The sequence below is a fragment of the Zootoca vivipara genome, chromosome 17 (assembly GCF_963506605.1).
Source record: "Zootoca vivipara chromosome 17, rZooViv1.1, whole genome shotgun sequence".
NCBI classification, from domain to species: Eukaryota; Metazoa; Chordata; class Lepidosauria; order Squamata; family Lacertidae; genus Zootoca; species Zootoca vivipara.
The window spans coordinates 24,113,874-24,136,946 of record NC_083292.1 but is presented as its reverse complement, the minus strand read 5'-3'; the positions used below and the strand labels follow the sequence as shown (position 1 = coordinate 24,136,946).

Here is a 23,073-nt window from a genome sequence, read left to right as displayed (position 1 = left end):
TCTCTCTCTCTCTCTCTCTCTTTCTCTTCTCTCTCTCTCTCTCTCTCTCTCTCTCTCTCTCTCTCTCTCTCTCTCTCTCTCTTTCTCTCTTTCTCTCTTTCCTGAACCTTCCAGCATTCAGCTTCATTGAATGCCCTGCCAGTTCTCATCTTAAGACAGAGGAAGAAAACTTATCCCTGCCCACTTTTGATGGTTTAGAATTTGTCTCTTAAACCCACCCAAGTTGGTGGCCGTCACAGTGTCTCTGTCCACCCATATGCTGCTTTCCACCTGTTAATATCTGCTGCCTATTTAGGACCCTTATTTGCAATAGAGAATATGCACTGGAAGCCAAAATTGTTAGCTTTCTACTCCTCCCACTGTGCAGTCTGCAGTCACAAGACTGTGTTGATCCATTCCAGCAAAAGACTGTTGGATCATGGGAGCGGATGTAGCTGTATTCTGTTTCCGTTTGTTGTTTTCTTCTTCGGACTTCTCTGAACGAGAGGAGACATGTTTTCTTTTGTCCTGCTTAATTCTTAGCAATAAAGTAGCTTAGTGCACAAACCTCCGGCTCAATCCGCTGTGTGTTTACTCTGCAAGATTTATGGAACATGTGTGCCCGATGTCAACAAACAGCCTCAGGTCATGAATTACGCCGGGAGGCGGCTAAAATGTTCCTGCGTTACGCCTGGGGGATTGGCCCACCCCCCCATGCCAGCTCCTGACAAAAATACATGGATATTTGGAGTCAGAATTGAGCAGAAACATGGACCCGTCATCTGCAGCAGCCCAGGACAGCAGGGTTGTCTGCTTCCAAGTGAATTGTAGAGATCTTTTATAGAGGCTTCAAGTGCCTCCACCTTTGGAGAGAAGATGGATTAGCTTCATAAGAAAGGACCCCTCTTCTGCAATGGCATCCACAGAACTCACTCACTTGTCTCCCCTTCCAGATTAATTTGTTGATCAGCAGGCTGAATCATTACTGCTGTCTCACAACATTTGATTGATTTTCTTGTAAGTATGTGCATTTTTTTTTTGCACTTTAGGGTAATTTTGAATGTTGTGTGCATGCACATTACCTTGTGTGTTTTTTGATGGGGGAAATAATATTAACAACAACAACATGATGTGTTGAATATAATTACAGTTTTTAAATGTAGTAAAACAGTCCTGTGATTGCTGCACCACTTCCTTGGTCCCCCACTAAACCGTCATTATTTACTGTGCTGCTATTGCAGGGTTAAATTGGTGCCTTAAAAAATATATTCATCAATTATTTGATACAAACATCAACCACAAAAGACACATACAACAAAAACCATAATAACAGTAATAACACAATTTGACCATTCAGATTTGGATACACTGATATACCTATGGCTATACCTTTTTAAACAATATTTCCCCACCTCTCTCTCCTCCCTCTACCTCCCACTACTATCTGCCTTATCGCTTGAATATTCATTCCAGTTTTGTTCATATTTATCCATTCTTATTCTGCGTCGACATGCAATTTGTTCATATGTAGCTAATCTGTCCATATTATCAATCCATGTGCTCAATGGAATCTTTTTGCGGCTCTTCCAATTCATCAAAACAAGTTTTTTTGCTTCTAATATAGCACGTTACATCCATATTTTTTTTTGACCCCTTGAAATCTCCCACGTTTCCGGAATATAATTTAGAATTAAATTCAGTTCCCCTAAATAACAATTTCTTTTTATTACTCTTGCTATAAACATCCTCACCTCACACCAAAATGATCTTATCATCGGGCAGTTAATCAACATATGTATTAAGTTCGCATTTTTACTTCCACATCTCCAGCAATTGTCTGCACTTGTTATTTTCTTCTGGTATAGTTTTGCTGGAGTCCAGTGGACTCTGGATATTATTTTCTGTTGAATAAGTCTTAGTCTTAGATCCATAGAGGCTATTTCTGTTGATTTTACACTTGACTCCCATGTATCATTTGTTATCTGTACCCCTAACTCTTCCCTCCATTTCTGTCTATCATATTCTAAATCGTATTTCTTCCTGTTGAGTAGGGTTTTATATAGTGCAAGTGTAGAGTTTTTTGTTTTCGTTGTAGAGATTAAATCTCGTAGCAGCATGGGTGTGTCCAATGCTGCTATAGTGTCAGGGCCAAACTGCCTTTCCAACATATGTTTCAATTGGATGTATTGCCATTCTGTTTCACTAGTTGAGCCGTACTTTACTTGCAAAGTCTTATACTGTATTCCACAAATTTGTAATTTTCATCAATTAATTGATTCAATGTCAAAATACCTTTTTTCATCCAATTTTGCCAAATTATTACTTTTTAAATTTTGGGTTGGCCCATATTGTTAATTTATCATGCTGATAGGGGTCATCCTTTTTATTTTTATTTATATTCATCCAAATTTTTATAGGTGCTTTAATATTCTCCAGGTTAATAGGATATTTCATAAAACTGGAGCCGAGTTTAGTCCACCCTACAAGTGGTTCAAAGAAACTATGTTTGAGAGTAGCCCAATTGGGATTCCTGCTAGCTCTCCAATAATTAGTCTTACTCAGCATGTAAGCCTGGTGATATAATTCCAGATTTGGGAGCCCAAAGCCGCCTTCCTTAGTTGGAAGTTGCATTTTATGCAGTGATATTTTTGGTGGCTTTGTACCCCACAGGCACAATCTAAATAGTTGATTTATTTTTTGGAAGTATAATTTGGGAATATATATTGGTAATCCTCTAAGAATGTATAAAAACTTTGGAACAACATTCATTTTGAGGACATTAACCTTTCCCCAAAGGGAGCGGTTTAGAGGTCCCCACCTTTCAATATCAAAAGAAATCTCATTTATAATTTGATTCAAATTTAATTTTACAATTTGGTCTATATCTGATGAAATCGTTATACCCAAGTATTTAATAAAGTCTTTGCACATCCTAAATTGATGGTTTCTATATAATGTAGCCCTTGGCCCTATTGGTAAAATCTCTGATTTTGTCCAATTTATGGAATATTCTGCCAAAGGTTTCTTTTTTCTCCATAATTTTTGGAATTGTATCTTCTGGTTTTGTAATAAATAAAGGGATATCGTCCGCAAATAATACAATTTGGTAATTATCTTTGTTGTGCTTTACACCCATTACCTTGTTAAATGAATGTCTGTAATGCTTTGATTTGTAAGGACTTTGAGATCTTCAACAGAATGCTACTTTTTAAAATAAATAACTATTCCCTCTCGCTTCCTGTCCATTCTTCTTCCGCTGCTCGGTCAACCCTTCCCTGGTTCAGCCATCTCTGCCTTCTTAGTCCCTTCGCTCTCTGCTCACATTCCATGCCTACTAATCAAATGTCGAGGGACAGATTGGGAAGAAATTTTATTCCGTTTGCTTTTAAAGGCAAACTTGCATAATTCACGCTTTTCAAAAGGACACAAAAACCAAGCAACAGTCATCTTTCAAAATCTGCACTTCTTTAAGTTTTGCATTGCAGTTCTCCAGTAATATGTTCAAAAAATTGTATATGCCAGGGTAAAGTGTTCATATAAATGGATATATTAAAGTGAAAATAACACACAAGAATGCATTATGGGTGAAGTATTATTATTATTATTATTATTATTATTATTATTATTATTATTTATTGGCCAAGTACCAACATACTTGGAATTTTGCTTCGGCTACATTGCAATGTAAACGTACCTTATACAAACACTTTCCCACATACAATACAATAGCAGAGCAAAGGAACCCCACCCATAACTGGCTTCCCCTTCTGCTACACAACTACGAATTTAACAATTTGATGGCACAAGGGGAAAAACTGTTCCTGTGCCTAGCCGTTTTTGTGTATAAAGTCCTGTAGCGATGTCCAGATGGAAGTAAATCAAACAGATGATGACTGGGATGCAAAGGATCTGCGACAATTCCCTCTGCTCTCTTCCTAGCCCGGATAGCATAAAGTGTCTCTGTTGAAGGCAAACTAGCACCAGTTACCCTTTCTGCAATTCTTACTGCTCGTTGGAGCCTTTTCTTGTCCATATTGGAGGCTGTGGCATACCAGGCAGTAATAGAATTACAGAGAACAGTTTCAATGATACTTCTAGAAAATTGAATCAACATTTCCTGGGGCAAATTAAATTTTCTTAGTTGACACAAGAAATACAACCTCTGATGGGCCTTTTTAATAATACTATTGATGTTGCCTGACCAATTTAAGTTTTGAGAAATTATAGAGCCCAGGAACTTAAAGGACTCTACTACTACAACCATGTTGCCATGGATGGAAAGTGGCGGCAAGACAGAAGGGTGCCTTCTGAAATCAATTACCATTTCCAATGTCTTTTGGGCATTTACCACCAAATTATTCCTGCTGCACCACGAAACAAGATGGTCTACTTCCCGCCTATATGCAGATTCATCGTCCTCCCGGATAAGCCCAGTAACTGTTGTATCATCTGCAAATTTCAAGATCTTAACCGAATCTTAACAAAGGGTCTGTAGCGTCTTTCAAATAAGGCTATTTATATTAACAGAACTTTGCACTTAAATGTTGCTGGATTTTCAAAAAATCATAAAGTGGTGTGAAAATGTGAAGAGCTTAACTTAAAACTGGAAAAATGAGAAATGGAAGTTGAGACTTCCTCAACTCAACAAGGACGGTCCAGCTCTCCCTTGATGCTCCTTTTGGATACACAGCAGGCTCCAAAAGATGCTGGTCAGGTATATTTGCATTATTATTATTTGTCTTGCCAGAGCCCAGTTAAGGGCTCATCCACACTTTCCTTTGACCTGCATTTTGATCGTAAAGGTAAAAGGTAAAGGACCTCTGGATGGTTAAGTCCAGTCAAAGGTGACTCTGGGGTTGTGGCGCTCATCTCACTTTCATGCCAAGGGAGCCGGCGTTTGTCCACAGACAGCTTTCCGGGTCATGTGGCCAGCATGACTAAACACAACAGGACACCGTGATGGAAACCAAAGAGCACGCAAACACTGTTTACTTTCCTACTGCCACAGTATCTATTTATCTACTTGTACTGGTGTGATTTCGAACTGCTAGGTTGGTAGTAGTAGTGATGATGATGATGATGATGAAATAATAATAATACCCAGCCCATCTGGCTGAGTTTCCCCAGCCACTCTGGGTGGCTCCCAACAGATTTAAAACAGAATAAAACATCAAACATTAAAAACATCCCTAAACAGGGCTGCCTTCAGATGGTAGAAGCTGAGGCAGGGCGATGGCCCAATAACTTTTCTCACTGCCCCGTAGCTCTGTGCCTGGTGAAAATCCTGCCTTACCCACAGAATTGGATCTTATCAGATGCACAGAAAATCTGAAGAGATCTTTTGTTTAACTGAACTTCAATTCAGTGGCTAAGATCAGATCTTCAATTGGGTTCTGGACCAGGCCGGGGTGCAAGGCAAAGCAAAGGGGAACTTCTGCACAGACCAATCACTTATTCTGGTGCGTCAACAATTAATTGCACATTTATTCAAAAGCCAGTTAAAACTATTTAGTTTAATTAATTAAATAAGATTTATGAACTTGATCCAGTGCTACCAACTTTTCAAAGTCTGATATTTACACCGACTTTGACACTTAGCATCTCCAGGGGGCTGTACCTTGCATTATTTTTTTAATACCCAAGCAAATCCAAGCATTAAAATTGATGTGGAGTTTGCCAGCAATGCTTTCAACCCTGACCCTGTTCTGTGTTAAGGCAAAAAATAAAACGAAAACGAAACAGTTGCAGCAGCTGAAGCCAGAATCCACTTTACATGCAGCCATGTGCATCTCTTCCTCCTCCTCCTCCTCTTCTTGTTTCTCTTCCTCTTCCTCCTCCTCCAAGCAGCCTTCAAGAATGAGAGATGGATAACTTCAACCTTTCCCCCCACCTGTTTTAATACACAGACATCCTCTCCCCTGGATCTTTTCTGCTGCAAAGCAAAAAGCTGATGAGCAGCGGAGGTAGAGCTTCGGCAGAAAAATCACAGAAAAAATATTAAGCCAGCTGCTTCCCTGCCACTTCTGCTGAGAGGAGAACACAGTGGTTAGCAGCAGAATGCAGGCTTGGGGTGGAGGAAGCTCCATCTAAAAAAGGATCTCAAGGAGATCTTGGAGAGCTGCAGGCAGTTGGAGCGGACTATATATATATATATATATATAGTCTGAGATGGTTGGACAGTGTTCTCGAAGCTACGAACATGAGTCTGACCAAACTGCGGGAGGCAGTGGAAGACAGGAGTGCCTGGCGTGCTCTGGTCCATGGGGTCACGAAGAGTCGGACACGACTAAACGACTAAACAACAGCAGCAACAACATATGTGTGTGTGTGTGTGTGTGTGTGACACAAATTACAGTTTTACAATCACATACCCAACATACAACATAAAGACAACATTCCAAATAATCTCTTGGACTTCCCTCCTCCCCTTTGTGGGTCCTATTGTTAATCATTTCCTCCTGCATCATTTTTAATAATTCAAATATTTTACATCTCTTCTACATCTAAAATTCGCCATTAAACTACAAGGAATTCAATCCATTAATCACTTGTAGATTAATGGACTGAATTTATATCCTACCTTCTTTCATCAAAGGAACTCAAGGTGGCGCACACATTGTCTCTCCTCATTTAATCCCTACAGCAACCCTGTAAGGTAAATAAGGCTGGGAGGGGCAGTGACTGGCTTCCCAACTACTGTACATGGTTGAGTGGGGGATTTGAACCCTGGTCTCCCAAGTCCTAGTCCGACACTCTAACCATCACACCACACTGGCTCTTAATACAGAGGGACAGATTATTTGACTCATGACACGTTAGCTAGCAGCTTCGTGTGTTTACATGGCCACTGAAACTTCCTGGAGGCTGTTTTTGGTGTGTGCATGTTTTTTTAAAAAAGTTCAAGAAAACAAAAGTCCACACCCTGTGAATCCATGGCCTGCCTTCATCATCTGTAGTATTTCTACACCGTTTCTTCTTTTAACTCTCTAGTTAAGAGGAAGCGGAGATAGAAAAGGAGGAACTGCTGCTTTCTGAATCATTCACGAGGTTTTGCTCTAGAATCCGCCGCAGAAAACAGACTCCAATGCAGACCCATGGAGGATGGCTTTGGATTTTGCTGCTCTTTCCCCTGACAGGTGAGTTCTGAAGTCAGAAACTTCACGGTATTGCAGGACACGCGCTTTCCAAAAGGTGTCCAGCCCAATTCTTTTGTCCGGCCGAGCTCTGTCTCCACACTCCATGTGCTTTAAACACTGGTCGTGCTTTAAATGTAAGGTGTGGCTCTGGCCGAAGACTGAAGGTGACGGTTTTTCAACATGCCCTCTTATCAGCCTCTTCCATATGCCTGGCTGGAATGAAACAGCAAACAATCCCAACAAGAAACGTTTGTGGTTTTGTGGGGCTGCTGTTTTGTAACGGCAACAAACTGCAAGGCATGCAGGCTGGAGCAGATCTGTGCAAGAATAAAGGAAGCAACCCAAAGCCCCATTGCTGCTCTGTCGCTGGTTCAAGACATGCAGATGGAGCCAAATGAGAGCTGCCTTTGAATTTCCAGCTTCCCAGTAGGACCCCCTTCCCCACACGGTTAACAAACACTATAAATTTGCAAGTGGGGAGAAAGTGGTCTTGTGCTCAGATCCTGCTTGCAGACCTCCCAGTAGAGGCATTTGGAAGGCCATTGTGAGAACAGGATGCCGGACTAGATGGGTCTGATCCAGCCATCTTCTAACACCTTTATACAGCTCACAAACTTACAAACATTCTTTTGTTGTTTAGTCATTTAGTCCTGTCCGGCTCTTTGCGACCCCATGGACCAGAGCATGCCAGGAACTCCTCTCTTGCACTGCCTCCCGCAGTTTAGTCAAACTCACGTTCGTAGCTTCGAGAACACTGTCCAACCATCTTGTCCTCCGTCGTCCCCTTCTCCTTGTGCCCTCCATCTTTCCCAGCATCAGGGTCTTTTCCAATGAGTCTTCTCTTCTCATGAGGTGGCCAAAGTATCGGAGCCTCAGCTTCAGGATCTGTCCTTCCAGTGAGCACTCTGGGCTGATTTCCTTCAGAATGGATAGATTGGATCTTCTTGCAGTCCATGAGACTCTCAAGAGTCTCCTCCAGCACCATAATTCAAAAGCATCAATTCTTCGGCGATCAGCCTTCTTTATGGTCCAGCTCTCACTTCCATACATCACTACTTGGAAAACCGCAGCTTTAACTAAACAGACCTTTGTTGGCAAGGTGATGTCAGTGTGGTGTAGTGGTTAAGAGCGGTAGACTCGTAATCTGGGAAACTGGGTTCGCGTCTCCGCTCCTCCACATGCAGCTGCTGGGTGGCCTTGGGCTAGTCACACTTCTCTGAAGTCTCTCAGCCCCACCCACCTCACAGGGTGTCTGTTGTGGGGGAAGAAGGGAAAGGAGATTGTTAGCCGCTTTGAGACTCCTTCAAGTAGTGATAAAGTGGGATATTGTAATAAGCAAAAATCTGCTCTTATTCCCTTATGGGGTACACAAGACCCCTTATTGGGTTCTCCATCGGTCGGAGAATATAACAGAGGCCAACCAGATAATTTTGACAAGCAAAGCCTTTATTTTTGCTGTTGCAACAGGGTCCTTCCCCTCACGCAGGAGAACAAGGAAGGAACCCAGAACAAAAGAGAACCTCCACTTTTTATCAGTTTTCCCATCACCAAGAAACACCCCCAAAATACATCATTCCTACATCACAGCTACGTAATCAATACCTTACAAAAAGGGAGGGTTCAAGGTAGAAATCTGAGCACCTTTGACACCTCTCCTAATTCTCCTATCACCCCACCCAGGTGTGAAGTCCTAAACACAAAGAGAAATTAACTTTTGTTCAGAGGAGTCTTCCATTGTGAATGAGATACCACTGATGGGGAATTATGGCTCCCAAGTTGCTAGTCATGTGGATTATGTGTGCATATGCTGATCCTTAAGCCTTCCTTAAGGCAGGGTTGCGTCCAAGCGGGAGGGGTGAGGGTCTTTGAAGTGGAGCGGAGACGGGGAAGATGGCATTGAACAGGATTCTGGGTAGTTGCAGCTGTCAAATTCGGTCACCCCTCTCTGTTCATTAATAATGGTGTCCTGCTTCCCCCCCCCCCATATAATTTTCTATAACAATATCAAATCCAAACTCTTCTTCTGCTTTTTAAGATGCTGTCTAGGTTTGTCATTGCTTTTCTCCCAAGAAGCAGGCGTCTTTTAATTTCGTGACTGCTGTCACCATCTGCAGTGATCATGGAACCCAAGAAAGTAAAATCTCTCACTGCCTCCATTTCTTCCCCTTCTATTTGCCAGGAGGTGATGGGACCAGTGGCCATGATCTTTTGATGTTGAGCTTCAGACCATATTTTGCGCTCTCCTCTTTCACCCTCATTAAAAGGTTATTTAATTCCTCCTCACTTGCAAACATACCTTCATTCAAACCCTAATGTGTAGAAATCTGCTGGTTTTTCCTTTTCCTTTTTTCAAATCTGAACTTCTCAAGAACTTCTCAAGAGCAATGGCGTCAACAGACTGCTGATGCTGCAGTATTAGTGCTGAGGACAATGTCCCGCTTTTAGGTCTCAGTGTGTGCATTTGTTCCAGGGAAATTTCAACAACCCCCATTCTGAAAAACAAAGAGCTTTACAAATCCGCATGCTCTCTGTGCTGCCCTCTTAGGAGTACTGAGTTATCTCTTCTTTGCATATGGGGAAGAGGCGAGGCTTTGCAAAGAACAAGAGTTGCCCTCCAAGTACGGAAATGTGGGCCCCTGAGTGGCCTCAGGATCCCAGGGGTGCTGCTCAAAGCAGGAACATTAAAGAGAAGTTAATGAGCCAGCTGCCAGCTTTCCTCTGCAAATCCCCGCCAATCCCACCTCCTTGCATTAAGATAGTTTTAATTGAGGTGAGAATATTCACACAGCTAATGTTCCAGGGGCTCCCCAGAACTCATTGTTTTCAGAAATAGCTGACTTGCGTTCTTGCAACAAAAGAGAATTGAGTACCAAAGAGATCCTCCCCACTTTTATACCCAGGAGAGGGATCTTGCCAACCCACTTTTGCGGGGACTGTTGCTTTAGGAAAATGGTCGCTTCAATCCTTTGAATTGTACAAGGATGGGCAGCCAGAAAGGGATGGTCTTCCTTGCTGGAAAAAAGGGGGGCAGGTGCGCTAATTCTAGGGGACCAAAGGCATCTCAGCCTCTTCAATATTTGTTTTCAGGGGGCCCACAATCTTGAGGCAGCCCTGTGCACAACACACATTGAGTGTTGCAGGTACAGTGGCCAGCTCCTGCAGAATCACGGGAGCTTTGAACACACGCAATGTACATGAGGTCACATGTGCACGATGCGCGATGTGTGTGACGTCGCATGCACACAACATGCGCCTGGCCCCCTCAATCTTGGGTGCAAACTGGCATCTCTGGAGGGGGAGGCAGTCCCCTTGTTCAATCCATATTCAGCCCATGTAGATGGCCAAACTGCTAACCAGCTCCCTCATTCTGGGATAGCTGAAGTAGACAGATAGTATCATCCCTCTATGTGATGAAGAGAATTTTCGCTGCACATCCAGTATGGTCGATCCTTAGAGAACCTTTTGATCATCTTCCCTGAGGACACTAATTAATCTATTACCAAACAGGCAGTAACATATCTGAACATTGTCACAGCTCTCAGATCTGCTATGACTATTAATTTCTAGCTTGTCGTGTTTAATAATTAATACTTAATTCTCCCGAGGTTGTGTTACTTTCTTTATATTTTGTACTTCGTTTAATGATCGGCGCCAGCCGTTTGGTTAGTGGATTGACTGGTTTCTGCAACTGGTATAAACTTAGATGGAAACTCTCCCATTTTCTCAGCTTTCAAAACATGGCTGAAATTTAACATATGGGGTGCTGCCCAAATGCATTGTTATGGATCCAGTTATAAGAATTCTAAGGTATCAAACATAGAATAATTGTTCATAAACCACATGTCTGAAATAGTAAAAAAAGAAAAGAAAAAGGTAAAGGGACCCTGACCATTAGGTCTGGTCGTGACCGACTGTGTGGTTGCACGCTCATCTCGCATTATTGGCCGAGGGAGCCGGCGTATAGCTTCCAGGTCATGTGGCCAGCATGACAAAGCCGCTTCTGGCAAACCAGAGCAGCACATGCAGGAGCTGGGACCACCAAGCAACGGGAGCTCACCCCGTCACAGGGATTCGAACCGCCGACCTTCTGATCAGCAAGCCCTAGGCTCGGTGGTTTAACCCACAGCGCCACCTGGGTCCCCATAATAGTACAGTCTGAAATAGTACAGGAGAGCAATCCTGAAGCCATTTTGACTCTCCCAAATTGACCTCAAATGTTTCTCTGCAAGGAGGAAGGAAATGGGAAAAGCTTTCCAATTGTCTTTGGGCTGTAGGGGCTTACACCTCCCTGCAAATACAGTCTGGCAAGTGTCTGTTAAGCTGGGCAAACCATCAATATGTGTAAGAGATTCAGGAATGAAAGTATTTACCATCTCAAAGGAATGGCTAGGCAGGCTACCCAGAAAAGGCAATCAGATAAGGCAGTATCAGGTATCCTGGCAGACAGGAGAGAAGCAACACTTTAATTTCTGATGGAGACCACCTCCATCTGTGATGTATGTATGATTATTTGGGGGGTGGTCTTGGGGTACAGGGTGGGCAGTTTCAAAAGCTTGTACACCATTTTTCTGGGTCTCTCCTACCTCGGGAGGGAACTCTGTTGCAACAGAAAAGTAAATATCTGCTTTGCTTGGAGCTGGGGGCACTGTTATACAGTGGTTCTGTTCCTTCCTCCTGGGCTGTGTCCAGAAAGTGGGGGGGGGGATGAGTGTTCAGACTCCTGGGCTCTCACTTGTGGGGTGAATCAGGGTTACGGCTTCTCCCCCATGCTTTTTAACATCTACATGAAGCTGCTGGGAGAGATCATCAGGGGGTTTGGGCTGGGTGTTCATCAGTATGTGGATGATACCCAGCTCTACCTTTCTTTCAAATCAGAACCAGTGAAGGTGGTGAAGGTCCTGTGTGAGTGTCTGGAAGTGGTTGGAGGATGGATGGCGGGTAACAGATTGAGGCTGAATCCTGACAAGACAGAAGTACTGTTTTGGGGGGGACAGGGGGCAGGTCGGTTTGGGGGACTCCCTGGTCCTGAATGGGGCAACTGTGCCCCTGAAGGACCTGGGAGTCATTTTGGACTCACAGCTGTCCATGGAGGCGCGGGTCAATTCTGTGTCCAGGGCAGCTGTCTACCAGCTCCATTTGGATTGCAGGCTGAGACCCTACCTGCCCGCAGACTGTCTCGCCAGAGTGGTGCATCTCCCGCTTGGACTACTGCAATGAGTTCTATGTGGGGCTACCTTTGAAGGTGACCCAGAAACTACAATTAATCCAGAATGCAGCAGCTAGACTGGTGACTGGGAGTGGCCGCCAAGACAATATAACACCGGTCCTGAAAGACCTACATTGGCTCCTAGTAATGTTTCCAAGCACAGTTCAAAGTGTTGGTGCTGACCTTTGAAGTCCTAAACGGCCTCGGTCCAGTATACCTGAAGGAGCGTCTCCACCTCCATCATTCAGCCCGGACACTGAGGTCCAGCTCCAAGGGTCTCTTGGTGGTTCCTTCACTGCGACAAATGAACCCACAGGGAACCATGCAGAGGGCCTTCTCACTACTGGCGCCCGCCCTGTGGAATGCCCTCCCACCAGATGTCAAGGAAATAAACAACTACCTGACTTTTAAAAGACATCTGAAGGCAGCCCTGTTTAGGGAAGTTTTTACTGATTGATGTTTTAATGTATTTTTAATATTTTATTGGAAGCCACCCAGAGTGGCAACAACGATAAGTTGTTGTTGTTGTTGTTGTTGTTGTTGTTGTTGTTGTATCTGTTTTTAGTTTATTGCTGGTTTTTCTGCATTTATTGTTGTTTTGGACCGGCTTTTTTCTGCTAATTTTATTTGTTTTATTATTGTTGTAAACCGCTCTGAGAGTTTTGGTTCTGTTTGCAATCAAGCAATGCTCAAATTTTATGAAACAAACAAACAATTCTGCTTCATCAGAAGGCATATTCAAGGCATCCCTGTCACTAACATTCCTTCCTTTCTTAATCTAGCTCATCAAGCAGAGGAATCAGAACATCCCTCCAAAGATGACCAAATAAAACATCTCCAAGCTAAGTTTGTCAACACGACATGGCAACAAAATGAGTCCTTCACGTTGCAGCCAACTTATAACAGAACAGACCCCTCCAACAGAGACTTGGGTGTCATCACTACACTGTCTGACCCCGCTGTAAAGAGTAAAACAGAACATCAAGGCAGTAAGTGCCGGATGTGCATGTGTGTGTGTGTTGGAGACCCTAATCCCCTCCAAGAGCTACAATTTGTAGAGTGGTTTCACAGTCAATCCCTTTTCACAGGGAACTTGGGGGAACTGTCACTCTGTGAAGTTTATAGGGGGCTCCTAACAAGTCTCAGCGCCCTTAACAACAGTTACCATAATTCTTTGGGGGAAGCTCTGACTGTTTATAGCAGGCATCCCCCAAACTGCGGCCCTCCAGATGTTTTGGCCTACAACTCCCATGATCCCTAGCTAACAGGACCAGTGGTCAGGGATGATGGGAATTGTAGTCCAAAACATCTGGAGGGCCAAAGTTTGGGGATGCCTGGTTTATAGAGTGACGCCGGCTCCCTTGGCCTGTAAAGTGACATGAGTCGTCTGCGACTGGACTTAACTGTTAGGGGTCCTTTACCTTTTTTTTACCATAGTGTTTTAAATGTATGTGAATGTGGCCTATAAGTTGATGAGCACACAGCTAATAATCTATCTCATCAAACAGGAGAGTCTTATCAGTCACTAAATATTAGGGCATTACAGCTAAACACAACCTCCATTTTCGGAGGAAGTATATCCCTGGCTACCAGGTGCTGAGGGTATACATTGGGCAAGGGCTGTTTATTGGATTCCATGAAGTCTCTTATCTGCCCAGTGTCCTATGTTGACCTTTGGTCTGCTCCAGCATATCAGTTTTACCACAATGCCCCAAGTAGGAAATGGATTCGCTATTCAAAAAGATTTTGTCCAGCACATAAAGTGACTGAATCTCTTAATTTTCTCTCCCGAAGGAAGGCCGCTGGAGCCAGCCATCACCATCCACTCAGTGAATGGGACCTGCAATGTCACCTTGAACTGTGTGGTAACAGGAGGGGAAGGAGAGGACGTGACTTACGCCTGGTCGACTTCTGAAATGGGGACGGTTCTCTCTGAGGAGCCGTTTCTGCACATCACTCAGAAGCCCCCAGATCAAACCTGGGATTACACCTGCACTGTGCACAACAAGGAGAGTCAAAACTCCAGCACCGTTTCCCTGAGAGGTCACTGCCACGGTGAGGCAAGCTGCCATATTGAATTTCCACAAGGGAGAAGCACAGAAGCCCACATCAACACTGCCTTGCAAAACGGGTGCCAGTCTATTCCCAAGAGACTTAAAAAATGTGACTGTTAGTGGTTATATCTTGCCTAGCTACAGCGAATCCCGCTCTTCCCTGCATCTCTTACTATTGGCTTAGTGGGCATGATGTCATGGAATGTTCACACCTGAGTGACATCAGGCACCTCAAACCCCCCCTCCCCCACTGGCCCCAAAACACAAACCCATATTTTGTTTCTGGGTAGCGGGGTGGTATTTTATAAATCTTAAAATTATCCTAGACAAGCTCAGGCTACCAGAAAGTATCGAGACTGCTTTCGCACTGCTTCTTTTCCAGCTCAAAACGGCCCTTTCCAATGAGGAAGCGACAATTCTGGGTTTCTGTAGCTTCCTCATGTATTTCATCTGTAGATGAAAAAGTGGATTGGCGAGGGCAATTGTGAGCTGGGAAATGACCAACAGGGAAGAGGTTAAGCAGTCTCTTCCATCTATCCAGCCAGCCAGCCAGCCAGCCTTCCTCCACTGGGAAGGGCTTATTTTGCCTCCCGATAATTGTGCAACCAGAATTTGCCATTAAGAGTGGAGCCGCGGTTTTCGAACGTCTCCGTCAACAAGCCATTTGGAACCCGAACACCATAAACCCAGAAGTAAATGCTTCCGTTTTCAAATGCGCCTTAGAAGTCAAACTTCCGAGGTGGCTTCTGTTTTGAGTTTTCTTATTGTATTGAGGCTTCCATGTTGAGTTTTCAGTTTTTTAATGCTTCAGAAGTTGAACGGTCTTCCGGAAGAGATTACGTTCGAAAACCGAGGTTCCACTGTATACGATTTAATTCCCATCTCAAAACAGCGACAGCCTGGAAGCGCCCTGAGACCCCGATTGCTTGGGACTGCTTTGGCTTTAATGAAAAGTGGAAGATGAAATAATAATGGAATCCCATGAAATGCATCATTTGAGCCACAGCCTACGAGCAAAGGAAGTGGGAGAGTTCAGAGTCCAAAAGAAAACCAGCTTAGCAGCAATAGCTGGTGGCCATTAGAAATATTATTGGTACAATAGCCGTGCATTTAAATGGGACATGCACTGGAGAAATTCCTTGGTACTTGTGGTCTCCCACTGCTTAACCCCTCCTTAAATCGCTTGAGTGGTTTGTGGCTAGGATACCTTAGGGATACCTTCACCAACCTGGTGCATAGCTGCCAAGTTTTCCCTTTTCTCGCGAGGAAGCCTATTCAGCATAAGGGAATTTCCCTTAAAAAAAGGGAGAACTTGGCAGCTATGCCTGGTGCCTGCTGGCCATTTTAGACTACAGCTCCCATGAGCCCCAGCCAGCATGGCGATATGGACTTCTTGGCAATGGCTGATGGGCGTTGCAGTGTCCATCGGGAGATATTTACAACATCCAGCAAATTTTGGTTGCCATATGTAATCTGAAATTCACTCTTATTCACTCCAACTGTTACTCCAGATCCTTCAACTCTCGATCAAGGAGCACTGACATCCTTGTACGCTAAGTACTTAGCTCCACTTTTGCTCGTTCTGGTCCTGTTGCTGATCCTGTTCCTCATGTACAGAAGGAAGAGAGGAAGAGGTGAGACTTGGCACTTCATTTGCTTAGCAAAGAAACTTCCTGGCTTCCTGTCAAGATTTGTTTGTTAAGGGCTCTGAGAGTTGCGAGGAGGCCCCCTTATTCCCCTGTTATGTATTAGTGTATATAGTTTGTCCTCAGGTCCTTGTCAGTTGTTTTAGGAGGGAACATTAGGAGGGAACTTTGAATTAGGTTTGATACATTGTTTGAGCCAGCCTCTATAAAAGCAGGCCGGCTCAGCAATGCAGTTCAGTTCTGTTCCAGCTTCCAAATAAAGAGCTGCTTTTGGAGAGATTCCTGTGTCGTCTGCTATGCTTACCCACTATTTAATATCCCCCCCCCCCGAGCTGCAATTCTCAGAGTTCCCTGAGAAGAGGGATTGGTTGTTAAACCACTCTGGGAATTGTAGCTCCACAAGGGGACTAGGGGCAGTGGTGGACCTGGGGGGGGGTAGGTCTCAAATTTCAGCGATACCCTGTGCAACACAAAAAATTGGTCCCCCACCCCCATTTTCCATTCTAGCTCATAGCTGCAGAGCCCCCTGTGGTGCCCCGAAGGCTCTGCCCTAAGCCCGCCTCTTCTAGGGGTCTCCTAACAACTCTCATTGCCCTTAGCAAACTACAGCTCCCAGAATTCTTGGTGGGATTGTGGCCAAAATGGCCGTCCTTAGGAAGGGTGGAGGTGGAAGGAGAGCCTTGAGTTACAGAGCCCCCTGGTGGGTGGACATGAGCGTGTGCTACAACACTGCTTCGTCTACACTACAACTTCCAGTAGTCCCAACTAGAACAACAAGAACCACGCTGGGTGAAGCCAACAGTTGCCAGCAAAAACATCTGGTGGGCATCAGGTTGACAGATATGCTGTGCTGTCCCACCCGGTGTCAGAGTTCATCCTTCAACCTTTGTTGCAAATTCACAATGCCTTGGTGTAATCACTCAAGGAATATTCTGCCCACCGCGCTATGAAACTTTCTGGCAGGTGAATAACTAAATTGATTCCCTTAAATTCTTCAAGGATTTAAAAATGGATAGTGTCTATTTTTAGATCTTGCACTTCACCTTCCCTGTGAAGAAAATACACGATTTATTCTCAGTATTACTTTAAATGAATACTCTCTCTCTCTCTCTCTCTCTTGACATAGGAAGCCATAGCAGGACCGTATCTATCATTGAATCATCAGGTACAAAAATATCCATGCAGAGCTTTTTAAACAAGTCCAGTAGAGCCATGTTGTTTTATTACATTGCTAATCCTCTACAGAGCACCTTGAAATTCGTTCTGCCTACCTACATTATCTTAACAATCTTGACAACAGCCTCCAGAGGCAGGCCAGTATAGTGGTACAGTGGTGCCTCGCTTAACGAATGCCCTGCTTAACGAAATTTCCGCTTAACGAAATGATTTTTCGAGCCGAGGTTGCCTCGCTAGACGAATTCGTTTTACGAAAAATTTGTCTAGCGAATCACGGTTTCCCATAGGAATGCATTGAAATTCAATTAATGCGTTCCTATGGGCAAAAAAGAAATTTAAAAAAATTTCAATGCATTCCTATGGGATTCGCTGAACAAATTTTTTGTGGAACGAATTAAATTCATCTAGCGAGGTACCACTGTACCTCGGCTTACAAACACTTCGTGTTACAAATGCTTTGGGTTGCAAACTCCGCTAATCCAGAAGTAGTTGCTCCGGGTTGCGAACTTTGCCCCAGGATGAGAACGAAAATCGTGTTGCGGCAGCAGCCGGGGGGGGGGCATTAGCGAAAGCGCACCTCAGGTTAAGAACGGTTTCAGGTTAAGAACGGACCTCCGGAACGAATAAAGTTTGAAACCCGAGGTACCACTGTATTTGTATCCCATCCCTGGAGATGGGAGATGCTCAGAGCTGAGGGTTGACTGCAGATCAGGTGTGGGGAAGCTTTGGCCTTTCAAGTGCCAATGAACTACAACTCCCATCATCCCTTGGCCATACTTGCTGGGGCTGATGGGAGTTGTAGTTCAGTGGCACCTGGAAAGCCAAAACTTACCCACAGATGTTGTGTAGATAATTGTCAAATCTTTAACTTTTGATTTGCAGATTCCGACTTTCCTGCTGCAGAAGAGGCCACACAGCTGAATCCTGAGGTAATTTGGCTTTATATTACCCCCTGGCAAGGAGGGACCCAACCACTGCTTCCTTTCAAAATATGGTAGAAAGGCATCATAGCACTCTGTGAAAAAGAGTCAGGTAGAAAAGGAGTAACACGAGGAGGGACGTTTGTTCATTTTCAAAACCCTTCTGTTCCAGTTTTCAAGCAAGATTGCCTAATTAAGCGGTTTATATCAATAATTATATATTTATGGACCACTTGCATTCCAACATAGCCATGAGTGCCTCCCATGTTTTTAGGCAGGGGGATTTTATCGTTTCTGCTTTTGAATTCCATTGTTCTCCTCCCCCCACAGGGCTTCAAGCCAATTCCCGAGGAGCCTCTGGAAATGGTGCAAGTACAAAGTATAAATAATAACGAAGAGGCTTCAACCACGCAGGCCCACCAGCCAAATGTGCAGGCAAGATGTGGACTTCCCTAACCCAGGAGGCCCATCCAAGTTCCTTTTATACGGGGCAGGTGAAAAGCTCTTCTTTCCAATACATCTTACCAACATACGGAGCCTTGATGATTTTAATCATGGCATGTGTTCAGCTTAAAGTAGGATTGGAGCCCCCCTTGAGACATCACAAACACACACACATGGTTGGGGGATCAATCTATGAGTGCAAGAGGAAGCATTTACAGTTACGCCTTGGTTTGAGTATTTTCAGTTTAAGTACTCCGCGGACCCGTCTGGAACAGATCAATCCACTTTCCATTACTTTCAATGGGAAAGTTCGCTTCAGGTTAAGTACGCTTCAGGTTAAGTACAGACTTCCGGAACCAATTGTGTTTGTAAACCGAGGTACCACTGTATTGAACTTTTGAATGATTTTTTCATTCAAGCCAGATATTTATAAACTAGCCAATGTGCCCACATTTTTCAAAGAGTCCTCTTTCTTCAGGGACAAAAACACTAATTTATTTCCCCCAGCTACTGAATATGCTTCTTCATTCTAGCACACCTTCTCCACTTGCCTGGCAGTGCCATGGAGTCTGGACAGTAGCCTTCTTCCTGAGGAGACGCAGACCTGCTTTGGCCTTGGCTCAGAAAAGGTTGGCTTGTGGGGGTTGTCATTGGTCTCGATGATTGTACTGGCAGTTAGGTCTGCAGATAGCCGGTGTTTCTTTTTTATTGTTGCATTTTTATTATACATGAACACAAACTAAACAAATGCAAGTGTAACAACATCACTGGGGTGGCATTATTAAAATAAAAATTCAAACACAGTGGAACCTTGGTTCTCGAACGGCTTAGTTAAACGAATCTGCTCCCGAACACCAAAAACCCGGAAGCAAGTGTTCCAGTTTTCTAACATTTTTCGGAAGCTGAATGTCCAATGCGGCTGTCAGCTATTGTTTCCGGGGCACCTGCGCCAATCGGAAGCCGCAACTTGGTTTTCGAACGTTTTGGGAGTCGGACAGACTTCTGGACCGGATTAAGTTCGAGAACCAAGGTACCACTGTGTTGAATTTATTAAATCCTGCATTGCATTGAGATGATTCTCAGGGTCCCTTCCAAATCTGATTCTACGATATACTTTGGTAGTAAGAATTAGGGATGGGACGGTGCCCCTCTGTACATGTAAGTTTAGTGATTTTTCTTATTGTGCTTGATATTTGCAAAAACCTTGAGTTGAATATGGAGGAGAGAAAGGGGACAAACTAAACATCTCCCTCCACCCCTTCTACCTTTACTACAATAATAGTAAAGTTTGTATAAGAGGGTCCAAACGTTGATGTCAATATACACATATTTTTTCCTGTGCAACAGACATGTACATAAATGCATATATATGAGCTTTATATTCCTCATGCTCACTATGAGCTGAAGGTAAGTGGGGTTCAGACAATCCATAAATCCCATTAACACCTAAAAACAGGGGTCCCCAGACTTACCGCTGCTTTGGGCCAGTGCCCGAAGCGCCGATCCCATAGCGAGGCAGAGGGCAGGCGAGCGTGTGCCCATGCACCTGCACACACGCTCTATCCGGTGCACTTCCGGGTCGCCAGAAATGGCTTGTGCGCATGCACACGGGCCTCCTCCGACCCGGAAGTGCACCAGAAATGACGCACGTGCGTGTGCGCAAGCTATTTCCGGTCCCCAAGCGACCTGGAAGTGGGTCGCCGTGCCACTAAGAGTGGGCGCCGCCGGGGGCTGGATAAATTGGTCCATTGGGCCGTAGTCTGGGGCCCTCTGCCTTAAAACTATTTGTGAGGAATTTACAGCCAGCCCCAGCTCCCACTGCACCTGGTAGCCAGCCCCACACTGGCCACACATTTGGCACACTTGAGAAGAGGTTCTATATGCACATAGATGTATATGTGGGATTTCAAAATCCGTACTCATGTAGGGGCCCCCTTCTCCCACTTGCTGAGCACGAGACTGGTGCAGTCCTAGGCATCAGGAACAACCCCCAAGCCAGCCTTCAGGGCATGGAAACCACAGGAGTGTGTGCTCTTGGGCTCAGGTCCTGCTTACAAGGCTTCCCAGAGGCACATGGCTGGCCCCTGGGAGAACAGGCTGCTGGCCTAGATGGGCCACTGACCAGATCCAGCAAGGCTGATCTGGCTGGCTAGGTGGGTGTCCCCTTCCTCCCTCACCGCTCCATGTGCGTCCCTCCCGAAGCTGTGCGCTCGGTGGAAGAAGACGACCGTCCCAGATAGGAGGAGTGCACCGTTCTTCGGTCAAGGGTATTCGATAGCTGCGCTCCCCTGCTAGAACTTCCAAACAAGGCTCCTCTTTGTGTTCTTCAAATATTTAGCCAACAGAACAGACGCCCTCTTGGATTTTAAAAAATCTGTATGGGACATGCTCTTGCAGAGCAAGCAAACAAACCAGTGAGTTCAGTAACATGGCATTCAAAGCTGCTCGGAGATCCTTGCAATTGCAACCAAGCTATTATAAGCACAGTCACTGGAGGGTGTAAAGATGCGTAGAAGCAGGAATTAATTGAATTTCCATTGTTTCGTGAGATAAGCAATAGATAAAAAAAGACTATTTTAAGGCTGATCCTAAATTCCTCTAGGGATATCTTTTTTTCCAGCTTCAGTAAATCTGCCAGCATGGATGAGAGCTCTTTTCTTTTTCAACTCCTCCCCTCGTGCTTTTGGGTTTTATATTATAAACCTTTTATTGCTGATATTATCACCAAAATTACAGTTTATTTAGCTGAAAATTTATTCCTTTCTGCGGGGCAAAACCCCCACAACTCATCTTTCAGAGCACAGGGCAGAGTAGCACTAGCTTGCACGCTACTAGTACGCAGTGCACAACACCCTCAATTGCCACATTTTCAGTACTCAGCCTTCGTCAGCCCTCCAAGATGTTTTAGACTCCCATCTCCCAGAACTCCCTGGCATGATGGCCAGTTTGTACTAACAGCTGGGAGAGATAGGAGTTGGGAATCCAGACTACCTGCAGGGCTCCAGGTCGGCAAAGGTTGATGTACCCATGTGCTTGGCTTCAACTGCTGGAAGAGAATAGAGACAAATGCCAAATGCTTTAATCTGTGGAAGAGGAAATGATACGGGTGCCACAGAATACTCACCCCGCATTTATAAGATACTGATTTTGTTATAGGAATTCGAAACTTTGGAACTCCCCGCCTATTGACATCGTGCAGATCCTTTCCTTTTACTGCGCTCTTTTCAGCGCTTGCAAAGCACTTTCGTTTAGACAAGCCAACCAGATACATAGGACGTTTACATGAGCTTCAATCCGTTTTTAATTAGTACTTGACTGTTTTGTGTAGTTGTTTTCAACGATAATTTTATTTTCTTCCTCTTTCAAACTGCTTTGAGGTTTGTCTCCCCCCCCCCTTTTTCTTGCAAGCAAGCAATGTATCCATTTTATAAAATAAAACATCCCTTTTTAAAAAAAGGGGGGATTCACCCAGCATTCTGTCTCAGATAGCAGACACAGCGGACCGAATAGCGTACTCTGACAGCAGCAATTGCAGCACAGCCACTGTGCTCAGTGAAGCGACCTTCCAGTCAATTGCTTTCCTGCTCCACCACCTCATCCCAGAGAGATGCACTCTGCCCATAATGGCATTTAATTAAGCCGTTAATGTGCTGCATTTTGCCCTGAGTGACTGCAACAAGAGCAGTCAGCAGAAGCGTTCAGAGCAGCCTGCGGCTTGGGGGGAAAGAGTCGTAGTTTGCTGTTGTGGATTTTGCAGTAAGAAAAGCTGTAACCAATTCAAACAAAGGACAAAATGGCAAAGGAGACTTCCACTCCCAGCCGCTTGCTACCTAAGACTCAGGCCCACTCAGAACCCCATTTCTATCACAGTGATCTTAATGATGAAGAAATCAATCAGAGACGCCAGTAGTATGTGTTGCGAATGGGGAACCTGAAATGCCAGTTCCATAACTAAACTCTTTGGATGGCTCTAGGCAGGTTATCACCTGCCAGCCTCTTATCTGTGAAAGTTGATTTGCGGTGCTGCTGTTATCATCCACTCTGCCTCCCGTTTCTCAGCAGAACAGTCCTTGATATTTATCAGGGGTCAGATTGGAGTTTCCACATTTAACTTGCAAAGGGGACTTTGGCTGAGCTAGAAACACATTTCAAATTCACATCTCTCCTGTAAATATTGGAAAGAGGGGGGTGGGGAAAAAGGAATTTCAAAAGTTCCAAAAAGTGTTTATTTTTATTTATTTTTTAAAAAATGTACAGTTTTACTTCCTAGATTTATGAAAAAAAACCTTACTAACATTGCAATAATGCTTAGTACCACTGCAAACTGTAAAAACAAAATTTTATATATTAAAAAACAATTTTACATTTTACAATTTTCTACACGCATGCACAAGGTTTTTCCAACTCTGTCTTTAAAAAAGAAACAAAAAAAGTATTTTCCTAAATTCAGTGTGTGTGTTTGAGGCGGGGGGGGGGGAGAGAAGTTTCTATTTTACATTTTCAATACAAGAG

General features: G+C 44.3%; 1 protein-coding gene across 3 annotated transcripts; it reads left to right on the top strand.

The window, feature by feature from the left end:
- Positions 1–37: 37 nt before the first annotated feature.
- LOC132591364 (SLAM family member 5-like) lies at positions 38–22,975 on the top strand. 3 transcript variants are annotated; one of them, XM_060269783.1, is made up of 8 exons: positions 38–996; positions 6,970–7,115; positions 13,104–13,310; positions 14,116–14,376; positions 15,887–16,009; positions 17,148–17,186; positions 18,080–18,126; positions 18,448–22,975. In XM_060269783.1, exons 2-8 carry the CDS (start codon positions 7,064–7,066, stop codon positions 18,571–18,573), a joined length of 855 nt encoding a protein of 284 aa, XP_060125766.1. In that variant the 5' UTR covers positions 38–996; positions 6,970–7,063; the 3' UTR covers positions 18,574–22,975. The 3 variants fall into 3 exon arrangements, with proteins under 3 accessions (XP_060125766.1, XP_060125767.1, XP_060125768.1); XM_060269784.1 differs by lacking the exon at positions 38–996 and adding an exon at positions 3,649–4,693; XM_060269785.1 differs by lacking the exon at positions 38–996 and having other exon boundaries at positions 6,758–7,115.
- Positions 22,976–23,073: the final 98 nt, after the last annotated feature.

Excerpts from the sequence above, each read along its gene's own strand:
- LOC132591364 (XM_060269783.1), top strand. The coding sequence starts at position 7,064 with ATGCAGACCCATGGAGGATGGCTTTGGATTTTGCTGCTCTTTCCCCTG. Across the intron at positions 13,311-14,115 it reads TAAAACAGAACATCAAGGCA|GAAGGCCGCTGGAGCCAGCC; the intron begins GTAAGTGCCGGA and ends TCTCTCCCGAAG. Across the intron at positions 17,187-18,079 it reads ATCTATCATTGAATCATCAG|ATTCCGACTTTCCTGCTGCA; the intron begins GTACAAAAATAT and ends TTTGATTTGCAG.